This window comes from Ovis canadensis, chromosome 2, assembly GCF_042477335.2.
Source record: "Ovis canadensis isolate MfBH-ARS-UI-01 breed Bighorn chromosome 2, ARS-UI_OviCan_v2, whole genome shotgun sequence".
Lineage (NCBI taxonomy): Eukaryota > Metazoa > Chordata > Mammalia > Artiodactyla > Bovidae > Ovis > Ovis canadensis.
The window spans coordinates 9,939,130-9,958,542 of record NC_091246.1 but is presented as its reverse complement, the minus strand read 5'-3'; the positions used below and the strand labels follow the sequence as shown (position 1 = coordinate 9,958,542).

General features: G+C 44.2%; 1 protein-coding gene across 40 annotated transcripts in view; it reads left to right on the top strand.

Annotated features, from left to right (window-relative positions):
* Window positions 1-851: 851 nt before the first annotated feature.
* The window catches only part of ZNF618 (zinc finger protein 618), a 203,978-nt gene continuing 185,416 nt past the window's right edge, over window positions 852-19,413 (top strand). For 11 of the 40 annotated variants that reach the window (XM_069575346.1, XM_069575344.1, XM_069575324.1 and 8 more), the window contains exon 1: window positions 852-1,147. In XM_069575346.1, coding sequence (XP_069431447.1) covers window positions 1,115-1,147 — 33 coding nt within the window. In that variant the 5' untranslated portion in view covers window positions 852-1,114. The remainder of the gene's footprint in view (window positions 1,148-19,413) is intronic. The other 29 variants (XM_069575349.1, XM_069575343.1, XM_069575335.1 and 26 more) reach the window with 10 other exon arrangements.

The window sequence follows — 19,413 nt, the reverse complement described above, 5'->3', positions numbered from 1 at the left end:
ATTTTTTAGGGTGTTGAATAGAAATATCCTTGTTCACCATTTACTTCACCCAGAGTTTCACAAATTTTTCTTTTTAAAATCAATTTGATTGGGGCATGTGGATGGGTGGGTAGGGGTGTCTAACTTTTCACCCTTCTTGTCCAGCATGGGACCAGTTCTTCAAACTTTAATTTTTAAAATAAATATATTCTTTAAAAAATTGACAGGGATAGAGAGAAACATTCTCTTTATCTTGAATTTCACATAAAAGCAGCTCAGATATTTATTTCTAAAATCAATCTGACTGGGGGGGCCAGAAAGAGTCCCCTTAACCCCTCTTGTCTGACATAGGGCTAGTTCTTCAAACTTTTATTCTTCAGTTACATTAGATTTTTTTGGAAGGGTGGCAGGGGCAATGATAATATCCCCATTGAGTCTTCTGATTCTTCCATAAGGCCAGCTCTTCAAACTTTATTTAAAAAATCAATCTGATTTTTTTTGGGGGGTAGGGGGGAGCCAAAGAGTTCCCATTAACCCCTTGTGTTCCGCTCAGAGAAGGCTCCCCAAACTTTTTTTCCAACGTGAAAATGACCTCTCGGAGGGGCTGGGGAGCGGGGGCAGGGCAGGAAGACTCTGAGGGGCGGGCGCGGGGGGCGCGGGGCGCGCGGGGCGCGCGGGGCGCGGCGCGGGAAAGTTTGGGGGGCGGGTGCGCCTCGGCCCGGGGGCAGGCGGGCGGGCGGGAGCCGCGCGCCCGGGGGCCGGCCGGCTTTGTGTGCGGCGCGGAGGCCGGTGGCGCGGAGGCCGAGGCCGAGGCCCGGAGCTCGCGGGCCGCACGGCGAGGCCGGCCCGGGGGCGGGCAGGGCGGCGGGGGGCGGCCGCAGCCCCGAGAGGGGCGGCTCGGCGGCGGCGGCGGCGGCGGCGGCGGCGGCCGGTGCGGGCCGGGGGTGGGGGCGAGGGCCGGGCGCCCCCCCCCGCGCGCCCCCAGCGCCCCCGCCCCCCCGGCCTGAGCGGGGCGGGCGGAGGAGGGAGCGGCGGCGGCGGCGGCGGCGGCGGCGGCGGTGGCATTGTGCGCGCACCAGCAGCCCGGCCCGGGAGGAGCAGGACGCGCCGGGGCCGCCTCCTCCCGCACGGACCCATGAACCAGCCGGGCGGCGCGGCGGCTCCGCAGGTACGACGGGGGGCCGGGGGCATGCACCGCGCGGGGGACCCCGGGGGGCCGGGGCCCGGGGCGCTGCGCCACTTCATTGCAAGATTTGCAAAATGCAAAGTGCCTGGGCACATTTGCGGGCTTTTTTGTGGGCGCAAACGGGAGAGTCGGGGTCTGGTGAACCCCCCCTGGCGCAGCGGGGTGTGCGGAGGGTGGGGGTGACGCGGGGGTCTTTTCGGGCCCCCACCCGGCGCCCCCTCCAGCCCCGGGCTCGGACCGGAGCCCAGAAAACAAAGCGGCGAGAGAACAGAGCAGCCATTTCAGTTTGGACAATTCACATTTTGCAAAAATGCAACCCCGTCCAGATCTCCCCCCTCCCCTCTAAATTTACAATTTCCCCCTGACCCTCTGTGCGCTTGGGGTCCCCGATGACCCCTCGGGAGGTCTTTCCCCCCTGGCTTCCTATCTTTGCAACAATCTTTTTTTTTTTTTTAGGCCATATTTCCTTTTCTCAATTTTTTTTCTAATTTTTCTTCAAACGGTAGTTTTTTCCCATTAAAACGACGCCACCTAGAGGATACTATTTTGTAAATAAAAAAGAAATTAAAATTGAAAAGAAATATTTTTATTTCTTATTTTTTCAAAAGTTTCCTCTATAAGGCAGCGGAGAGGACAGAGATTCTTTTTTTTTTCTTTTCGAGGGTGACAATTTTCACTTTGATCTTTCCAGGAACATAGAGACAATTTTTATTTCTGAAGCCAAATCCAGATAATATGTAAATGAAAATTAAGCTAGAATTTGAATGAATTCAGGTTTTGAAGGGGAGAAGGCAAAAAGCTTTCTAAAACCAAAGTCGATTTGGCTGCCCAGCTCATTTTAGTTTGAGAAAAAACTATTTGGAATGAGGAAAGGAGGGAAATTGTTGAGTTTGGGAGAAACTGGGAGAATTGGCTTTATTGAAGCAATTAGAAATTGTACTTCATTGTAATTTGGAACTTGTTTAGCTCAGTGGGCAAAAAAGACTAATTTTGCCATTTGGCAATATTTAAAGTTTTTCTATTTCCAAGAAGGAAGGATTTAAAAGAGAAATAGAGCCTAAAATGTTGGCTTTGGACACACCCAAAAATTGTAGGTCTTATTTTTTTAATTTTTCATTTACATTTTACTGTGTTTAAATCCCAAGATTCTAAGGAAAAGCAGAAACTGGAAAAGTTAGAGTGAAATCCATTTTTTCCCTGCATTTGTTGGGTTGTGTGTTATTATTATTTTTTTTGGTTTGATGGAATAATTAAGACTGTTTTCTGATTTTGTTTGCTGAAAGCTCTAGGCATTTCTTTTTTTGTTGTTGTTTTATACAGAAAATGTCAGCAACCTTTTCTGAGCAGTATTCAGTGGGAAAAAAATGTAAATTCATTACATTATACAAATTGAGTAGTCCACAGATTTGTAGGAGAGACCGCCATTAAAATAAGATATGCATAATTAACATTATTATGAAAAAACTAACAGTGGATTCACAGAAGCTCATTTTTTATGACATGCAACTGAATCAGTTGGTAAAGACAAGGGTTGAAGAATCCTTGGTAAGAAGAAAATTTTCTTTTCTGTGTGCTTGCTCAATCTTTCACTTTGAAAATTTTATTATTAAAAAAAATATATCCAGTTTGGTTTCAGGCCTCTTTGATTGTGCTGTGGGGTTGATAGTTTAGTAATATTTGGTATTTTTCACAAATTTGATTACTTTCAAAGGGGGAAAAAATCCATTAAGCTTGATCATTTAGTGGGGGGGGGGTCTAATTTTTTTTCAAAAGCACAAATTTTACTGACTTAGGAAGGAAAGATAAAAAGGGAAGGACAGAGAACAGATGAAAATTCTGATTTTTATCCATCTTCTGTAGTGGAATACTTACTTTGCTGAAAAAATGGAGTAAAACACCAATTCAACTTGATTCTAGCATCAAATTTTAAATTTTTTTAAGGGAAAAAAAATCAAAATATAAACAAAAGCCAAACCCAAAGATACTTGTCTTTGGATCATGAAGGCATATGTGCAGATATTATTTGATGTTTTTGGCCTTCAAAAAAGTCAAGGTGAAGCCAAAAAAATTTTTTTTTTCTTTTGGGAAGACAAATATTGGCCAAATTGAAATTTAACAAAGGAAGATAAGATACCTACCCAAAGTTGAAGGGTTATTTGTGATAGATTACTATCTGAACTTGCTGGGGATTTTGCATCAAAAAAAGAAAGTTCCAATTTTTCTGTCCAAAAGGTGGGGGATATGTTAGCATTTGTGGAGTGGTTTCTTGGATGGGACCTGGTGGTGGGTCACACTGGGCTAGGACAGAAAATCCTATTCCCTTTGGCCAGCCACCAGCTGGTCTTGGAAGAAATGATGGCCCTGGTCCATGAATTCCCAACCCCGTTTTGGGGAAATTCAGATTTCTAAGGGGATACAAATTCTGTGAAATATATTTGACAGTGCAGAGGTTTGACATTTCCCATCACCGCCATTGCATTTGGGAGATTTTTACTTTTTTAGTAACAAAATCCTTCAGGGCTGACTGGCCACATTCTGACATATTTGGAATGAGCTTTTTTTTTTTTTTTAAAGTAGCGTAATTAATTTTTTTTCTATTGAATTATTTAGGCCGATGCTGAGGACAGGCAAAGAATTTATAATTTCCAAGGGCTCAGGAGGTCTCACGAGACAGGAGAGCCAGTTTAGCAGGTGATGGGAGGAGAACTGTGTCCTGCACTGGGGAGGGGTGGGTGGGCACCCCTACCGGGCATCTGAGAAGGACTCAGAGTTGTTGATAACAGGTTATTTCTGGTGCAAGGAATAAAAATATTGCAGCATGTTCCTTTGTGTGCCTTGGATCTCCTGACACACAACTCAAATTCCTTCATTCCATTCTCTTGAAATTTTGTTTTGTTGTTTAACAGTTTAAAGGGAACCCCTGACTAGAAATGGAAAATCATCTCTGTTTTGTAGGCTGTTTTTTTTTTTTTTTTTATTGGTTATTCTGATCATGTTTGTTTTAAAGGAAATAGAGGTGCATGATGGTACTGTTGGGGGCGGGGTCAATTTTCTTTTGTTTCTATTGGCGTCTCTCAGGATTGAAACAGTGACCTGGGCCTTGCCTTCCTCACCTCCTATGGTGGATGGAAGTGTGACCAGAAATGGATATATATCAGCTGATTTTTATTAGGCCATGTCTGTTCACCAAACTCTCTTGTCGTCTTGGGCGAAAAATCTGGCAAATTGGACTTGAGGGGTGGTAATTTGATGATGGACTGAGTTATTTTGGTGAAAGATCATTTATGCTCAGCCTCACAGAGGAGACTCTTATTAATGTTTTGCTTTTCTGCCTAAGGAGGTTTTTTTTTTTTTTTAATTTTCTAATAAGGTTTGAAATTTCAAGGGCTTGCTTTATTGCTTGAGTTCAGACCAAGCTAAGAAAAAGGGTTTGCTTATACTTTCAGCCCTGCATAGAGGTGAGCTTGAACAAGGGCTCTTGCTGTTGCAGAAGGAAAGCAACAAAGATGGCCGGTCAGTATGAGTGTGACCTCTCCCTGGTCCTAGGAAGTAAACAGCCAGTGGTTTGTTTTGTTTGAGAAACAGTTTAAAAACTCCTGCATTGTCAGATACTATTCTCCCCCTCCATCTTTGACTCAGCTGTTGGCATACTGCTTCCTCTGACCTCAGAAGGCTCATGTTGTCTCCTTGGAAGGGTGATAAGAACTTCCTTGCATGCTTCATTGGATGTATAAGCAGACTTTTCATGATCATGGTGAAATTTTGAAAGTTTTCCGTGTTCTTGTAATGTTTCATGTCAGTTGTGTCTCCTCCCTGGTGATGGAAGGTGAAGTGGCTTTGTGGGTACACAGGAGGCCTAGTTTGCCTACGGTCGTGCTGTATGATCTTGGACAAACCACTTTTTTTCCTTCTGAGCCCTCAGTGTTTGTGTTTGTCGTATGAGAGCTTTGGAACAGAGCAGGGATACTAATGAGTCGTTTTCTTCTCTGATTCTGACTCCATGCGATGTGCTGTAGCTGCCTGCATCACTGTGTTGAGAAGGATTCTGAGGTCACAGCCGGACTCTGACATTGTGGAGGATGGGGTGCAGGGGTCACGTAGCAGTGCCCATCACAGGGTGGGGAGTGTACCTCTACTCACCATACCCAGGCTAGGCCGTGAGTCATGACCCATTAGTGGGTTGTAAGATCAGTTCAGTGGATCACAGTCAGCACACACACGAAAAGAACAGAGTAGGGCACAGGGGAACACACGCCAGCAGGGGCATAGCTGTGCATTCCAGGTAAGTGTTGTCTTAACGAAACTTTAGTTTTATTTACATATGCTGATGTGTGTGCACGATTAAGTCCTACTGTGAGTTATGGTTAAAAGAATTTGACAGTTGCTGGTCTAGACGATCGACGATGATGTGCTCCAGGAATCCCGCATATTGCTGCTTATACTTCATTTTCTTATTACCCCAGTAGACTTTCACATGAACCCTTTAGGATAAGTGTCCTGGGTCACTTTTTTTTTTTTTTTTTTAAATTCTCTGGTTGAGCTTACCTGAAGGGCCAGTTGTGAAGACGTCTCGATCGAGTAGGTGGCAGTCAGGTATGCACCCGAGCTTGTTGGCCTTGGATGAGACAGGAAGGGCAGGTACTATTAGTTTGTCCTTCCAGAGTGAAGTGGCATCTTGGCCAGGTTCTCTGGCTGGGAAGGAGACTTTTTAAGTAGTGTGGAATCCCAGTCTTGATTGGAGGGAGAGCAGCCCCAGTTACTTTTATTCCTCACTTACTTCACATTGCCAGAGGACTTTTTTTGGAGTTAAGAAAGTTCATGTCTGTGCTATATTTAAATGCCTGTCAGACTCTGAGTGAATGTCTGTATTTTTGTGTGTATGCACTTCCTAAAAAACTCCAGAATTGCTGTCTTGATCTTCTCATCTTTTAAATGTGTCAGGCCAGTGCTGTCCAATCGCAATAAAATTCAAGTCACAAATGTGAGCCACATATGTCATTTAAAATTTTCTAGCCACACTTTAAAAAAAAACAAGAAGAAACAGATGAAATTAATTTTAATAATATGGATTATGTAACAGTATATCCACAGTGCTATCATTTCAGTATTCATGAATATAAAAATTATTAATGTGCTATTTTACATTCTTTCCTTGGAGGGATACTGAGTCTTTTCTGACTAGCCACATTTCACGTGCTAGTAGCCACATGTGGCTGGTGGCTTCTGTGTTGGACAGCATAGAACCAGACCAGCGTTCCATTTCGTTGTTACTGGGTGGCCTCAGAAGGTTATAACACATCTTTGAAAGCGCTTGGTTTTGTTGGTGGGACTTCCTTTCTGAACTCTACGCATTTCATCCGTATAGCCTCTTCTGGCCAAAGTGGTCCATGCCTCCCTTGAATTTGCCCTAAAGCAGTCTTCTGCCAAGGTTAGGCCAGAATGCTTTAGCCGGAAGAGACAGATGATGGCTAGAAACTCCAAGAAGATATTGTGTCTCAGTATGTGTGCTGTTGAAGTTAACAAGTGGAGGAGTCTGTCCTAGGAGGTTGGTTTAAAAAGTATTGCTTGAAAAAAGGATGAAAATGGAAGAAGACAGCAGGTACGTAGGACCAGGGTTGGGGGTCCAAGGGGTGGGAGGAGATCTGGGTGCAAAGATGGTCAGTCAGTGCGATTCATTTCTGAACTGAACATGGAACCACCAGGAAATTCCCCGCCCTCCCCCCCACCCCCCCAGAGAGGCCTTAAATACGAAGCATAGAAAATTTCTAACAGCCACCCAATTGGTGAAATGGAAAGGTGGATGTGAGGTCAGCCAGACCAGAGTTTGAAGTCCAACCTCATTGCGTGGTTAGCCTTGTGTTACTTTGGAAAAGTCTCCTTTGGTTTTGGAACTACAACTTCTGCATTGGGAAGAAGGGGTGAAATAATCTTGACCTTGAAAGGTTGTTTTATGATTAAATGAAGGAATTCATGTGTTGAATCCAGCCACTCCTTAGAAGGTGGTTAATACGTGTTAGTAATCTTTTGATCCAGTGGTCTCCGTTTGTGGAGGTTGAATGTTGGTGACAGCAGTTTTGGTTGTTCTGCAGAGTTGGTGACTTATCTTTAATAGGTAGAATTAAGTAACAACAGAAAATGTGCATTTTTTGTGTGTTGTTTTATTTTGAAACAGACCAGGATGAGACATCTCTTGGACCTTACATGTCTTTCCTGTCCAAAGTGTTGTCAGTGCTTTCATTCCAAGGATGCTCTGGCTCCTCCAGATATTTCTGGGTTTGTTTCAAAGCCTGTGGCACACTGTTTAAAGGGATATCTTAATTCAGGGTGAACTGTCTACCTTTTTTTGATGATTTATTTCATTTTTTGGCTGTGCTGAGTCTTCGTTGCTGCACTCGGGTTTTCTCTAGTTGGGGTGAGTGGGGCTGCTCCCTAATTGTGGCGCCTGGGCTTCTCATTTAAGTGGCTTCTCTTGCTGTGGGGCACGGGCTCTAGGTACATGGACTCAGTAACTCTGGTGTATGGCCTTAGTTGCTCCATTGCACGTAGGATCCTCCTGGACCAGGGATCGAACTGGTGTCCCTTGCATTGCAAGGCAAGTTCTTAACCACTGGATTACTAGCCCTAAACTGTCTACCTTTGAGATTCTGTTCACACCAGGTCTTCTATCTCTCATGACCTTTCCCTCATTTTTCTCTGTCTCATGAGAAACCAGACCCCCTTGAGACCCACCTGCATGTTCTCTTCTCTGGAGTCCCCTGGACCTCTGCAGCCTGCAGGATTTTCCAGGTAATCTGGGCTCACAGATGGGAGCTGGTTGTTCGCATTTCTGACTCACCAGCCAGCTTGCGAGTTCCTTGAGGGCAGAGATCATGGGTTATTCATTTTAGGGTCTGGCACAGAGCAGCAGCTCAATAAATGTTTGATGACTTAATCTTATTTTTTGGAAAAAGCTTAGATCATCTGGATTTGGGTCTAATGAAGAATAGGTGAGCAATTTGGGTTTGGCCATTTGGTCAACATCCATATTTTGTTAGGGAGCCATAAATAGATTTCTTAGAACTGGCTCCAAAGCCCATGGCTCCCTGGGAATAATAATAAAAAATAAATAATAATAATAAATCAGAGAGGGCTTCCTGGATGGGACTGATACTCCTTTGACTTCACATGTTGTGGAGAATTTTTAAAAGTTCCCCACCCCTTTTCTCTCCTGTTGTATGAACCATTTCCTTAAAATAGATGGAGAGATCCAGATTTGCAGGTATGGAGAATGGGGCCCAGCATGTCCAAGGAGGTGGAAGAGGGGGAGTGCCTTGGGGTGGAGGGGACTTGATAATTCCCCGTCCTTACTCCCAGAGCTGGTCTTGGCCGTAGGCCCTGGAATTGGATGTCAGAGGATTGTTTGTAGACACACGGGCCCCTTAAACGTGAAGTAGCTTAATGTGTGATTTGATGTTCAACCAGACCCCACCTTTGGTCAGATTCCCGTTTGCACATGCTAAAGCTTCAGGGAAAATTATGGAGGATAACTGAGAATATTCTGTTTGTTTGCTTAGTTGTTTTTCCCTGTAAGTTTTAGAAAGCACTGTCATTGTAACACTGTATAGCCCAGCCCAGTAAGTGAGCACAGACTCCCGTATTTCCTCCATGGTCAGGTTCCCACATTTGCTTATTTCTGAAATTGGGGTGTGTTTTATAGTAGATGTGTGTGTTCTGTTTCAGCACTGTTTCTCCCCTCCCCTTTTTTTTTTTTTTCGTCTCAGAAAGCTATTATAAAATCGATGGTGTATCTGACAGTCTAAGGGACCTTGGAATTGAGGATATAGAGTGTCCTGTTCCTGGTGGGGTGAACTGTGACAATTAGGGACGTCCAATTCTGCCCTTTTATTTTAACCTCACTTATCTCTGGGTTTGGTGTCTCCACCTGTAAGTGAGGCTGGAACTTTGCTTTCAGGAGAAGCATCTGGAACTCTGAATTAGCCTCACTTTCCTTCTGTGTCTTGCTGTGGTTCCTTTTCTGAAAGGCTGAAGCAGCCAGTGGGAGGAAGGTGAAGCCTTGGAAACAGGTGGTCCCTTCTGTATGGCCACGTGGATGAACTGTCCCGCCAGTTGGCAGAACACCAACTGGACATTTTCAAGGGTAGAATAAACAGATTGAAGTTGGGGGGCAAGGCTCCGCTCCCCTCTCCGCTCTACTCCTTAATCATATTGGGAGCTTTGTCCAGGTATAGCATTACACTTTGTTTTCCGCATCTGTAAAGTGGTGATGATAACAGTGATGATGATGAAGGCAGTAGCAGGGTTCTGCTGAAAAGCTGCGAGAGGTGTGAGAAAAAAGTTTGTAAAACGCAGAGTACTTTTCACTTGCAGCGTGTTATTTGTGCATCTAATCCAGGGATGGTAAGTAAGTAATATACATGCCACCACTCCCTATTTTTAAGCCTGTGGCAGACGTTGCTAATCAATCATGGCAGTCTTTTCCATGGAGCCTGGCCAGTGGCCTTAGAGTCCTTCTTGGATGAAGCTACCACATGAAACCAGTTTGTCATTTCTGATTTAGGCACACACACACATGCACGCATACATGCATGCACGCCTGGGAAGAGAGGTGGAGCCACTTGCCCAGAACCTCTGTGGATAGGCGGAGCCACTTCAAGCCTCAGATTTCTACACACACACACACACACACACACACACGTAGACACACACACACGTAGACACACACACACACACACGTAGACACGGACACACACCCACCTGGGAAGAGAGGTGGAGTCACTTGCCCAGAACCTCGGTGGATAGGCGGAGCCACTTCAAGCCTCAGATTTCTACACACACACACACACACACACACACACACGTGGACACGTAGACACGCACACGGACACACACCCACCTGGGAAGAGAGGTGGAGTTACTTGCCCAGAACCTCAGTGGATAGGCGGAGCCACTTCAAACCTCAGATTTCTTAACTCCTCAACCAGTGCTTTTCCTATTATTTGCACAAACACTCTGTCAAAAGGAATTAGAGTTAATTTGGTCTTGAGAAAGCGTGAGAGGGTCTTGACTCCTCCCTTCCCTGTTATAATTAGATCCCCTTGGGGTTGTCATCAAAGCAGGGCTGGATGACCTGCTTCTCTGTCTGATCCCCGCGTGATCAGGTTTCAAAGGGAAGATGTGGCTGGGCCACTGGGTTGGGTGGTGGTGCCCGCTTGCTCACTCGTATTGTACAGATGACGTGGCCAGGGTGGGGGGGCAGGGCCCTCCCTGGGGTTCCTACATGAGCATCTGGGTTTGCTGTTTACACACCAGCTGTTCCTAGGAATCTTAATTTCTACATCTGGGAACTGAGATGGACACAATTCTTCACAGGAATAATGTGAGGTAGCATATTTGAAAATGTTTTTTAAACTCTGAAGCCCTGTGTAGGGTTTATTTTGTTTTGTTTTATACGTGTTAATTTTTATAACTAGAGCTAATTCCTGATCATCAATGCCCTGTTGGGTAAATTGTATAAACCCAGAGTCATAGATGGGTGCTTACAAGGTGAATTGGCCCCTTATCTTGTTTTATTTAACTTGCCAGCCTAAGATTTTAAAAATTCAGAACTTCAGGCCTTTGCAGCGTACGTGTTCTCCTGTTTGAGTCAGGTGCTACCCTCCACCCTTTCAGCCTTGTGTGTGATCTGCTGCAGCCCAGAAGGCACTGGCATCTGGGTGCCTGATGCACCTGTTGGTTGATCTGTTACATGGCAGAACAGTCCACTCGTATACCCCTCACAGGCTTCCTGCAAGCATCCCGTGAGTTAACAGACTCAAAAGTGCTTCACAAACAGGGAAACGTGTTGGCGACAACTCCTTTCTTTTCTTAAAAAGGAAAGGAGGGAGGCCAAGGTGAGGATGGTATTGAGTCGACAGAAAAATGATATAAATATTTTGGCTGACGAAGCAGGAGGCGGCTTCAAATATAAGCTGTGCTGTGCTTAGTCGCTCAGTCGTGTCCGACTCTTTGCAACCCCATGGACTGTGGCCCACCAGGCACCTCTGTCCATGCGATTTCCCAGGCAAAAAATGCTGGAGCAGGTTGCCATTTCCTTCCCCACATATATAAACTAAAGAGAAAAAAATGGAGTCAAGTGATGCTCCGCTCCCCAGTCTGCTGTGGAAACCACAGGAACACTTGCTTTCTAGTGAGGTGATGTTCTGTGTCAGGGATGGAATCTCCGATTCCCAGGGCCAGTCCTGCTCATGGAGGGGAGGGGGATCCAGGGAGAAGTCAAATCTGGTGTCTCTCCCGTAGGTGGAAATGACTCCTAACAGGTGGAGGAGGTCCGAGTGGCTGTCAGCAAGCCCTTGGCTTATAGTTTGCTGGTAACATTAAAAATCAGAAGCTGTTTTGGCTCTTTTTCTGGATGTGTTATTGTCTAAGACAGTGTGCCCGAGGGGCCAGCCCTTCTCAGTTCAATTCAGTCGCTCAGTCATGCCTGACTCTTTGTGATGCCACGGACTGCAGCACACCAGGCTTCCCTGTCCATCACCAACTACCAGAGCTTGTTGAAACTCATGTCCATCGAGTCAGTGATGCCTTCCAACCATCTTATCCTCAGTTGTCCCCTTTTCCTCCTGTCTTCAGTCTTTCCCAGCATCAGGGTCTTTTCCAATCAGTCAGTTCTTCGCCACAGGTGGCCAAAGTATTGGAGTTTCATCTTCAGCTTAAGTCCTTCCAATGAAAATTCAGGACCGATTTCCTTTCGGATTGACTGCTTTGATCTCCTTGCAGTCCAAGGGACTCTGAAGAGTCTTCTCCAACATCATATACAGTTCAAAAGCACCAGTTATTCGGAGCTCATCTTTCTTTATGTTCCAACTCTCCCATCCATACATGACTACTGGAAAAACCATAGATTTGACTAGATGGACTTTGTTGGCAAAGTAATGTCTCTGCTTTTTAATATGCTGTCTAGGTTTGTCATAACTTTTCTTCCAAGGAGCAAGTGTCTTTTAATTCCATGGCTGCAGTCACTCTCCACAGTGATTTTGGAGCCCGAGAAAATACAGCCTGTCACTGTCTCCATTGTTTCCCCATCTCTTTGCCATGAAGTGATGGGATGATCACTTTGAACGAAGATGCCATGATCTTTGTTTTTTGAATGTTGAGTTTTAAGCCAGCTTTTTCACTTCTCTTTTATTTTCATCAAGTGGCTCTTTAGGTTTTCTTTGCTTTCTGTGATAAGGGTGGTGTCATCTCCATATTCCGCTTTGAGCCGCCTTCTCGTCAAATCCCCACCAGCCCCAATATTCTTAAAGAGAATTGAGAATGGGAATTTTTATTTGGTGAAATTTTGCCGAGAGTTTGTTTGGGCTCAGAGTTTTGTGAGATGAGGGGACATAACCAGAACCCTTGGAATACCCAGAGACAATAATTAAAGGCATTTTGGATGCTGGAGACTTAAAAAAAAATTTCATCAACTAGGGAAAAAATAACTATAAAAATTTCAGTGTATTTATGTGGATTTTTAAAAAAAATAATGTGTGCTAGAAAAGCAGAAAGTGAAACTGACCTGAAGTAAAACTGAAACTGTTCTGAAAATGAGGCCTCAGGGGAGGGAAACTTCCCTGGGGTGCTGCTAGCTCAAGGTGGAATTTGTCGTGAGGCTCTGGATCACTGGAGTCTAGAGCTAACAAGGCTCACGAAGATGACTGACGTCTGTGCCTTCCAATACGTACTGGTAACCACCAGCCAGTCTAGAGCTAACAAGGCTCACGAAGATGACTGACGTCTGTGCCTTCCAATATGTACTGGTAACCACCAGCCACACGTGGCTGTTGAGCAGTTGAAATGTGGCTAACCTGAACTGAGATGCGCTGTAAGTGTAAAAATTCACACTGGGTTTTGTTTTACTTATTTATTTTTTTGTTGAATTGTCATATTTCTCTTCTGTAGATCCAGATCTTAAAGGGTCAGTAGGAAAAAGAAGAAATGACTGTAGAAGATCTCAGTCATCATTTTTAAAAATAAGATTAAAATGATAGTATTTTGCATGTTGTGTTAAGTAAGATATTAAACATTTTACTTGTTTTTATTCTCAGTTTTTTTACATGTGGCCACTAGAAGTTTGAAATTACCTAATGATTTATATTCCATTTCTATTGGACCATACCGATCTAAGGCAACCTGAACCCCCCAGACAGAAGGAGTAACTTGTTCTGGAGGGTTAGGTCACAGGGCAGCTTCATTGGCTCATTGGACAGACGACAAGACTGAAGAGTTTGGGATGGAGAATGGAAGATGATGTAGTGGTATGCTGCTAAGTCACTTCAGTTGTGTCCGACTTTGTGCGACCCCATAGACGGCAGCCCACCAGGCTCCCCCGACCCTGGGATTCTCCAGGCAAGGACATTGGAGTGGGTTGCCATTTCCTTCTCCAGTGCGTGAAAGTGAAAAGTGAAAGGGAAGTCACTCAGTCGTGTCCAACCCTTAGCGACCCCATGGACTGCAGCCCACCAGGCTCCCCCGTCCATGGGATTCTCCAGGCAAGAGTACTGGAGTGGGTTGCCATTGCCTTCTCTGGATGTGGTGGTATAGGAATCAGCATAATGGGGTGGTTAAAGTGGAGGGGTCATGGGAACTTGAGAGAGAGACAGACAGAGAGAGTGAGATACTAGTAATTTGGGGGAGGGAATTAAAATGCTTGCCACTTTCCTTATCCATTCCCCTAAACATTAGTTAAACACTTTGGAAGAAAGTTAACCTAACAAGATGAACAATAACAAATGTGAAAGATCGCCCCTGACGGGTTTTCTGATTGCCAAAGGAATTTCAGCCTATTTAGTCTTACAGGGTCTTTTTGAATCAGAGTACACAATTCAGGACTGGTTTGGGCATAGAAATCCAGGTCCCTTTCGGGTCTGTGGGTTTTGGATCCTGGGGGGGCTGGAAGCCATTCTCTTACTAAGTCAAATCTGCTCCCTGTAATGATTTGGGAAGCAAGGCTTCTAGAAAACCCAGAGGGCGTATTGCCTAGTGGACAGAGCTGGCAGGGTGAGAAGGTCACCTAGCTCCCCTGACTTAGGGACCTGGAGGAGGGTGACTAACCTTGCAGGAAGCAGCGAAGCTCAACTTGAACCTGGGCCCACCTTTCCAGCCTGGTTCTCCCGCTGTTAGTGTTCTGAAAAGAGTTTGAGCAATGCATTGGAAATTCAGCCTTGCAAGTTTTTGTTCTTTAATCAAGAACTCTTTCTGTCAAAAGGCTGAAGTTTAACGTTCTATCTCACTTGATTTTTGCAAAGTAGGATTTGCCTGCCTTGAACTATAATCATTGCACATTTATTGACTTGTTATATGCCAGGCACTGGGTTAAGCATTTAACATCTATTATCTCATTTAATACCACCACCCTGGAAAGCAGGGATTTTTCTTTTCTTTCTTTTAATATATGAGAGAATTGAGACTGAAGTAAATGGAATTGGCCAGTGCTTAGCTGTCAGTTGTGTTCTACTCATTGCAACCCCATGGACTGTGTAGCCCACCAGGCTTCTCTGTCCGTAGGATTCTCCAGGCAAGATTACTGGAGTGGGTTGCCATTTCTTTCTCTAGAGGATCTTCTCGACCTAGGAACTGAACCCGAGTCTTCAGTATCTCCTACATTGCAGACTGTTCTTTACCTGCTGAGCCATCAGTGATTCAAATTCAGATGGATGCCAGATTCCAGGCTCACAACATTCCTTTGAGGAAAGTGAACTATCGGCCAAAATGTGGAGTTGGTGACTGGCTGGAACCTGAACCCCATTAGATGTTCTGCCCATGCCCTGCCCCAGACCTTACCGTGGGGGGTTGTCTGAACTCTGCTGTCATGGGAAGTTGCCCTCCCTACTCCGAGGACCTCGTATGGCACTTGCCGTCTCCTATTCCTCCGCTCCCAGCTCGCCTCGGTGGACCTGGACTGTGTGTTTCATGCGCACAGAGCCTTTAATACCGCGTTTGAAAACAGTTGCAGAAGGTTTGCTGTAATTAATTACATTTGACATACTTGGAATCGGGGCCTCCTGGATTCAGAATGCAAATTTATGCCCAGACAGATGTAAGGTATGCTTGGAGCCAAGAGCTCTGGCACGTCCCCGCCAGGCCTGCAGCGTTGCTCACTGCCCTGATGGGAATGTCATCACAGGCAGTGAGTGGGAGAGGCAGGACTCAAACTCGGGGGTACCAGGAGCCCACAGGCTTTTGGAGGAAAAATACTGCTGAGCTTTAAGGCAGGAATTGTGGTCTCTAGTCTGAGCCCTGCTCCTAATTCAGTCGTGGTTGGGGGAATCTCTTTTCCCTCTTTGGGCCTCAGTTTCCCCCACTATACAATATAAAGACTTAGGCTAGGTGGTCCATTGGGTGGTCTCAGAAAGTACGTGCTGTTAGTTTGTTCAGGGGCAAGCGGGCAATTAATCAGGAAGTCAGAGCTTGGGATGCTTGCTTTTGGGAGTATCAGCCATTGAGGTGAGAAAGGCTTGTAATTGGTAGGTAAACAGGAGGCTGGTGGAACAGAGTGGTGTACGAGACAAGGCCTGGTATCTAGACAAGACGTCGCTAGTTTCCAGGGCTCCGCATAGAGAAGTTACTTATTCCGCATCAGTCCCTCCTCTGACGCATGTATACTCATCTCACCATCTGTATTAGATATCTTTTACTGTATAACACATTAGCTCAAGACTTAGTTGCTTAACAGAACAATAGTCATTTATTGTCTCTCATGGTTTCTGTGGGTTGAGAATGTGGAAGTGACTCAGTTGGTCATTCTGGTTCAGGGTCTCTCAGTGGTTGTGGCCAGATGGCTGGGGCTGGGGCCATCTTAAAGGGCTCTCCAGTCATGTTTGGTGCCAGGGCTTGGAAGACTCAGAACAACTGGGGCTCCTGGAATATCCCTCCATCTATCTATCATCCCTTCACCTTCCCACCCACTGATCTATCTATCTATTTATATATGTCTTTCTATCCATCCATCTACTTTATATATGTATATCTTTCTAATCTATCCATCTGTGTATCCAATCTGTATCTATCTAATCCATTTCTCTACCTTTCCATGTATCTCTGAGTGGGCTCTCTAGCATAGAGATACTTGACCGGACTTCTACATGGCACCTTGAGGCTCTGAAGGCACATGTCCTGTGAAGGCATAGAGTCAAGCAGTTGCAGCATCTCCTTGAATGATCTAGCCTCAGACCTCATGCAGCACAACTTCCAAGTTAGTCTTTTGGTTGAAGCAATTGTAAAAGTGTGCCCCAGTTCAAGAGGTGAGACATAAACTCCGCCTCTCCATGGAGTTGTGTCAGCATCACGCTGAGTATGTAGGATGGGATATATATATATCGATGTGGCTCTTTGGAAAACACAGGCTGACATTCCATCTATCTACTCACCAGCCCATCTGTCTAGTTGTTCACCTATCCATCCTTCTCTCCACAGACCCATTCATCCACCCACTTCATCTTTCCATCCTTCAGATGTCTGTCCTTCCTGAAGACTATCTGCTTATCCATCCATCCCATTCAGTCACCAAACAAATCTCGAGCAATCTGATATGAGCCAGGGATAGCTCAGTTCAGTTCAGTCACTCAGTCATGTCCGATTCTTTGAGACCCCATGGACTGCAGCACACCAGGCCTCCCTGTCCAATACCCACTCCTGGAGCTTACTCAAACTCATGTCCATTGAGTTGGTGATGCCATCCAACCATCTCATCCTCTCGTCCCCTTCTCCTCCCGCCTTCAATCTTTCCCAGCATCAGGGTCTTTTCCAATGAGTCAGTTCTTCACATCAGGTGGCCACAGTATTGGAGTTTCAGCTTCAGCATCAGTCCTTCCAAAGAACACCCAGGACTGATCTCCTTTAGAATGGACCGGTTGGATCTCCTTGCAGTCCAAGGGACTCTCAAGAGTCTTCTCCAACACCACAGTTCAAAAGCATCAGTTCTTCAGTGCTCAGCTTTCCTTATAGTCCAACTCTCACATCCATACTTGACTACTGGAAAAAGCATAATATTGACCTTTGTCAATATTATGGACCTAGATGGACCTTTGTTGACAAAGTAATGTCTCTGCTTTTTAATATGCTGTCTAGGTTGGTCATAGCTTTTCTCCCAAGGAGCAAGCGTCTTTTAATTTCATGGCTGCAGTCACCATCTGCAGTGATTTTGGAGCCCCCAAAATAAAGTCTCTCACTGTTTCCATTGTTTCCCCATCTGTTTGCCAGGAAGTGATGGGACCGGATGTCATGATCTTTGTTTTCTGAATGTTGAGCTTTAAGCCAACTTTTTCACTCTCCTCTTTCACTTTCATCGAGAGGCTCTTTAGTTCTTCTTTGCTTTTTGCCATAAGGGTGGTGTCATCTGCATATCTGAGGTTATTGATATTTCTCCCTGCAGTCTTGATTCCAGCTAATCAGCTAAATGATATTGGGCAAGTTACTTCCTTGTGCCTTCGTTTCCTCACCAGTAAATAAACATGACAGGGACAGCTAGGTACTTTCAATAATGAACTAAAGGAGCGAATGAAACTAACGTTTATTGAGACTCTACTCAGCATTAGTCCTTCTGTTCTCAAAGTAATGCCATTATGTAGAGTTATTATCATGTTTATTTACTGGTGAAGAAACCAAGGCACAAAGAACTAATTTGCCCAAGGTCATTCAGCTGATTAGTGTCTGAGCCAGAAGGTAAACCCAGGACTTCCTCATCACCCTGTCCCAGGTTATTTCCATTCTGTTTCTGAGTATGAAATGGCTGTCCAGGAGTTGGTTTTACTCTTCTCTCCTTTTTTTTTCTATGTAAAAATAGGTTCATTTTTGCCCTGATTGTAGAACAATATGTTCATTACAAAAATATTCAAGCATACAGAAAAGCAAGATTTTTTTTTAAACCACCCCAATTCCTACCACTGTTTACATTTTGATGAACATTATTTAAATATATATGTAAATGTTTATAGAAGTGAGACTATATTCTTCATGCTGTTCAGTAGCCTGCCTTCTTTTTTCATTTTAAAACTCACTGATAACCTTTTTCATCAGTAAATTTGTTATTACTCTGCTGCCTGCATTGTGTTTCTACTGTGTATACGTCCTCAAAATCAGTGCCTGCAGGATTTTGGTTATTTCTGACCCTTTTGCATTTGATTTTACCTTCATTTGTATGGTACTCTCCTTGACATCACTTGTGAAGCGGTCAGTAGCTGAATCCCACGTTCACATCATACAGGTCGCACAGCTTACGTTTCTACCAGCACATTGTGAGTGCTCACTGCACATTGTGGCCGTCACCTTGCGTTGCCAAATACCTTTGATGTCCCAGTGGACAAATTAATGAGGCTGAACTTCTATTGGTATATTTTACTAGCTGCTTGTGTTTCTTCTTTTGTGAATTGCCTGTTCAAGCATTTTGCCCTTTTTTCTTTTGGGGTGTTTGTTTTTCCCTTTTTTTTTTTAAAAAAAAAAGGTTTTTGGATTTTAGAGATATTGACTCTTTGCTATTTAAATTCTGAGGTTTTCGAAAAAATATTATTTAGTGATGGTTAAATAAAATGTTTTGTTTTTAATATTTACATTTTGGTGTTTTGGATTCTATTTTTTGTGTATGTCATGCTTGAAAAGACATTAAGAATCTAATGAATCTGGCTAAATGAATTTGATTTTAATGCATTTAACATTAATTAATTAATTAAAAGACATTAAGAATTCATAGTGAAAAGGCAGCCTGCAGAATGGGAGAAAGTAGTTGTAAATTCAATATCTGGTAATAGGTTAGTTTCCAAGATACATAAAGAACTCCTACAACTTAGCAACCACAGCAATAACAAATAATAAAATAATAATAATAAATAGCAAATAATAAAATCCAGCTTAAAAAAAAACTGGGTAAAAGACTTGAATAGACATTTCTCCAAAGAAGATATGCAGATGGCCACCAAGCATATGAAAATGTGTTCAATATCGCTAATCATTAGAGAAACACAATTTAAAAACAATGAGATATCATTTTGCACCCATTAGGATGGCCGCTATCAGAAAACAGAAAATAAGTGTTAGTGGAAATGTTGAGAAGTTGGTAACCCTCATGGATTGTTGATGTTGCTGCTATGAAAAACAATATGGAAGTTCCTTAAAAAGTAAAAATAGATTTACCGTATGGTCTAGTAATCCTACTCCTGGGTATCTATCTGGAAGAATTTAAAGCAGGATCTCCTAGAAATACTTGTACATCCATT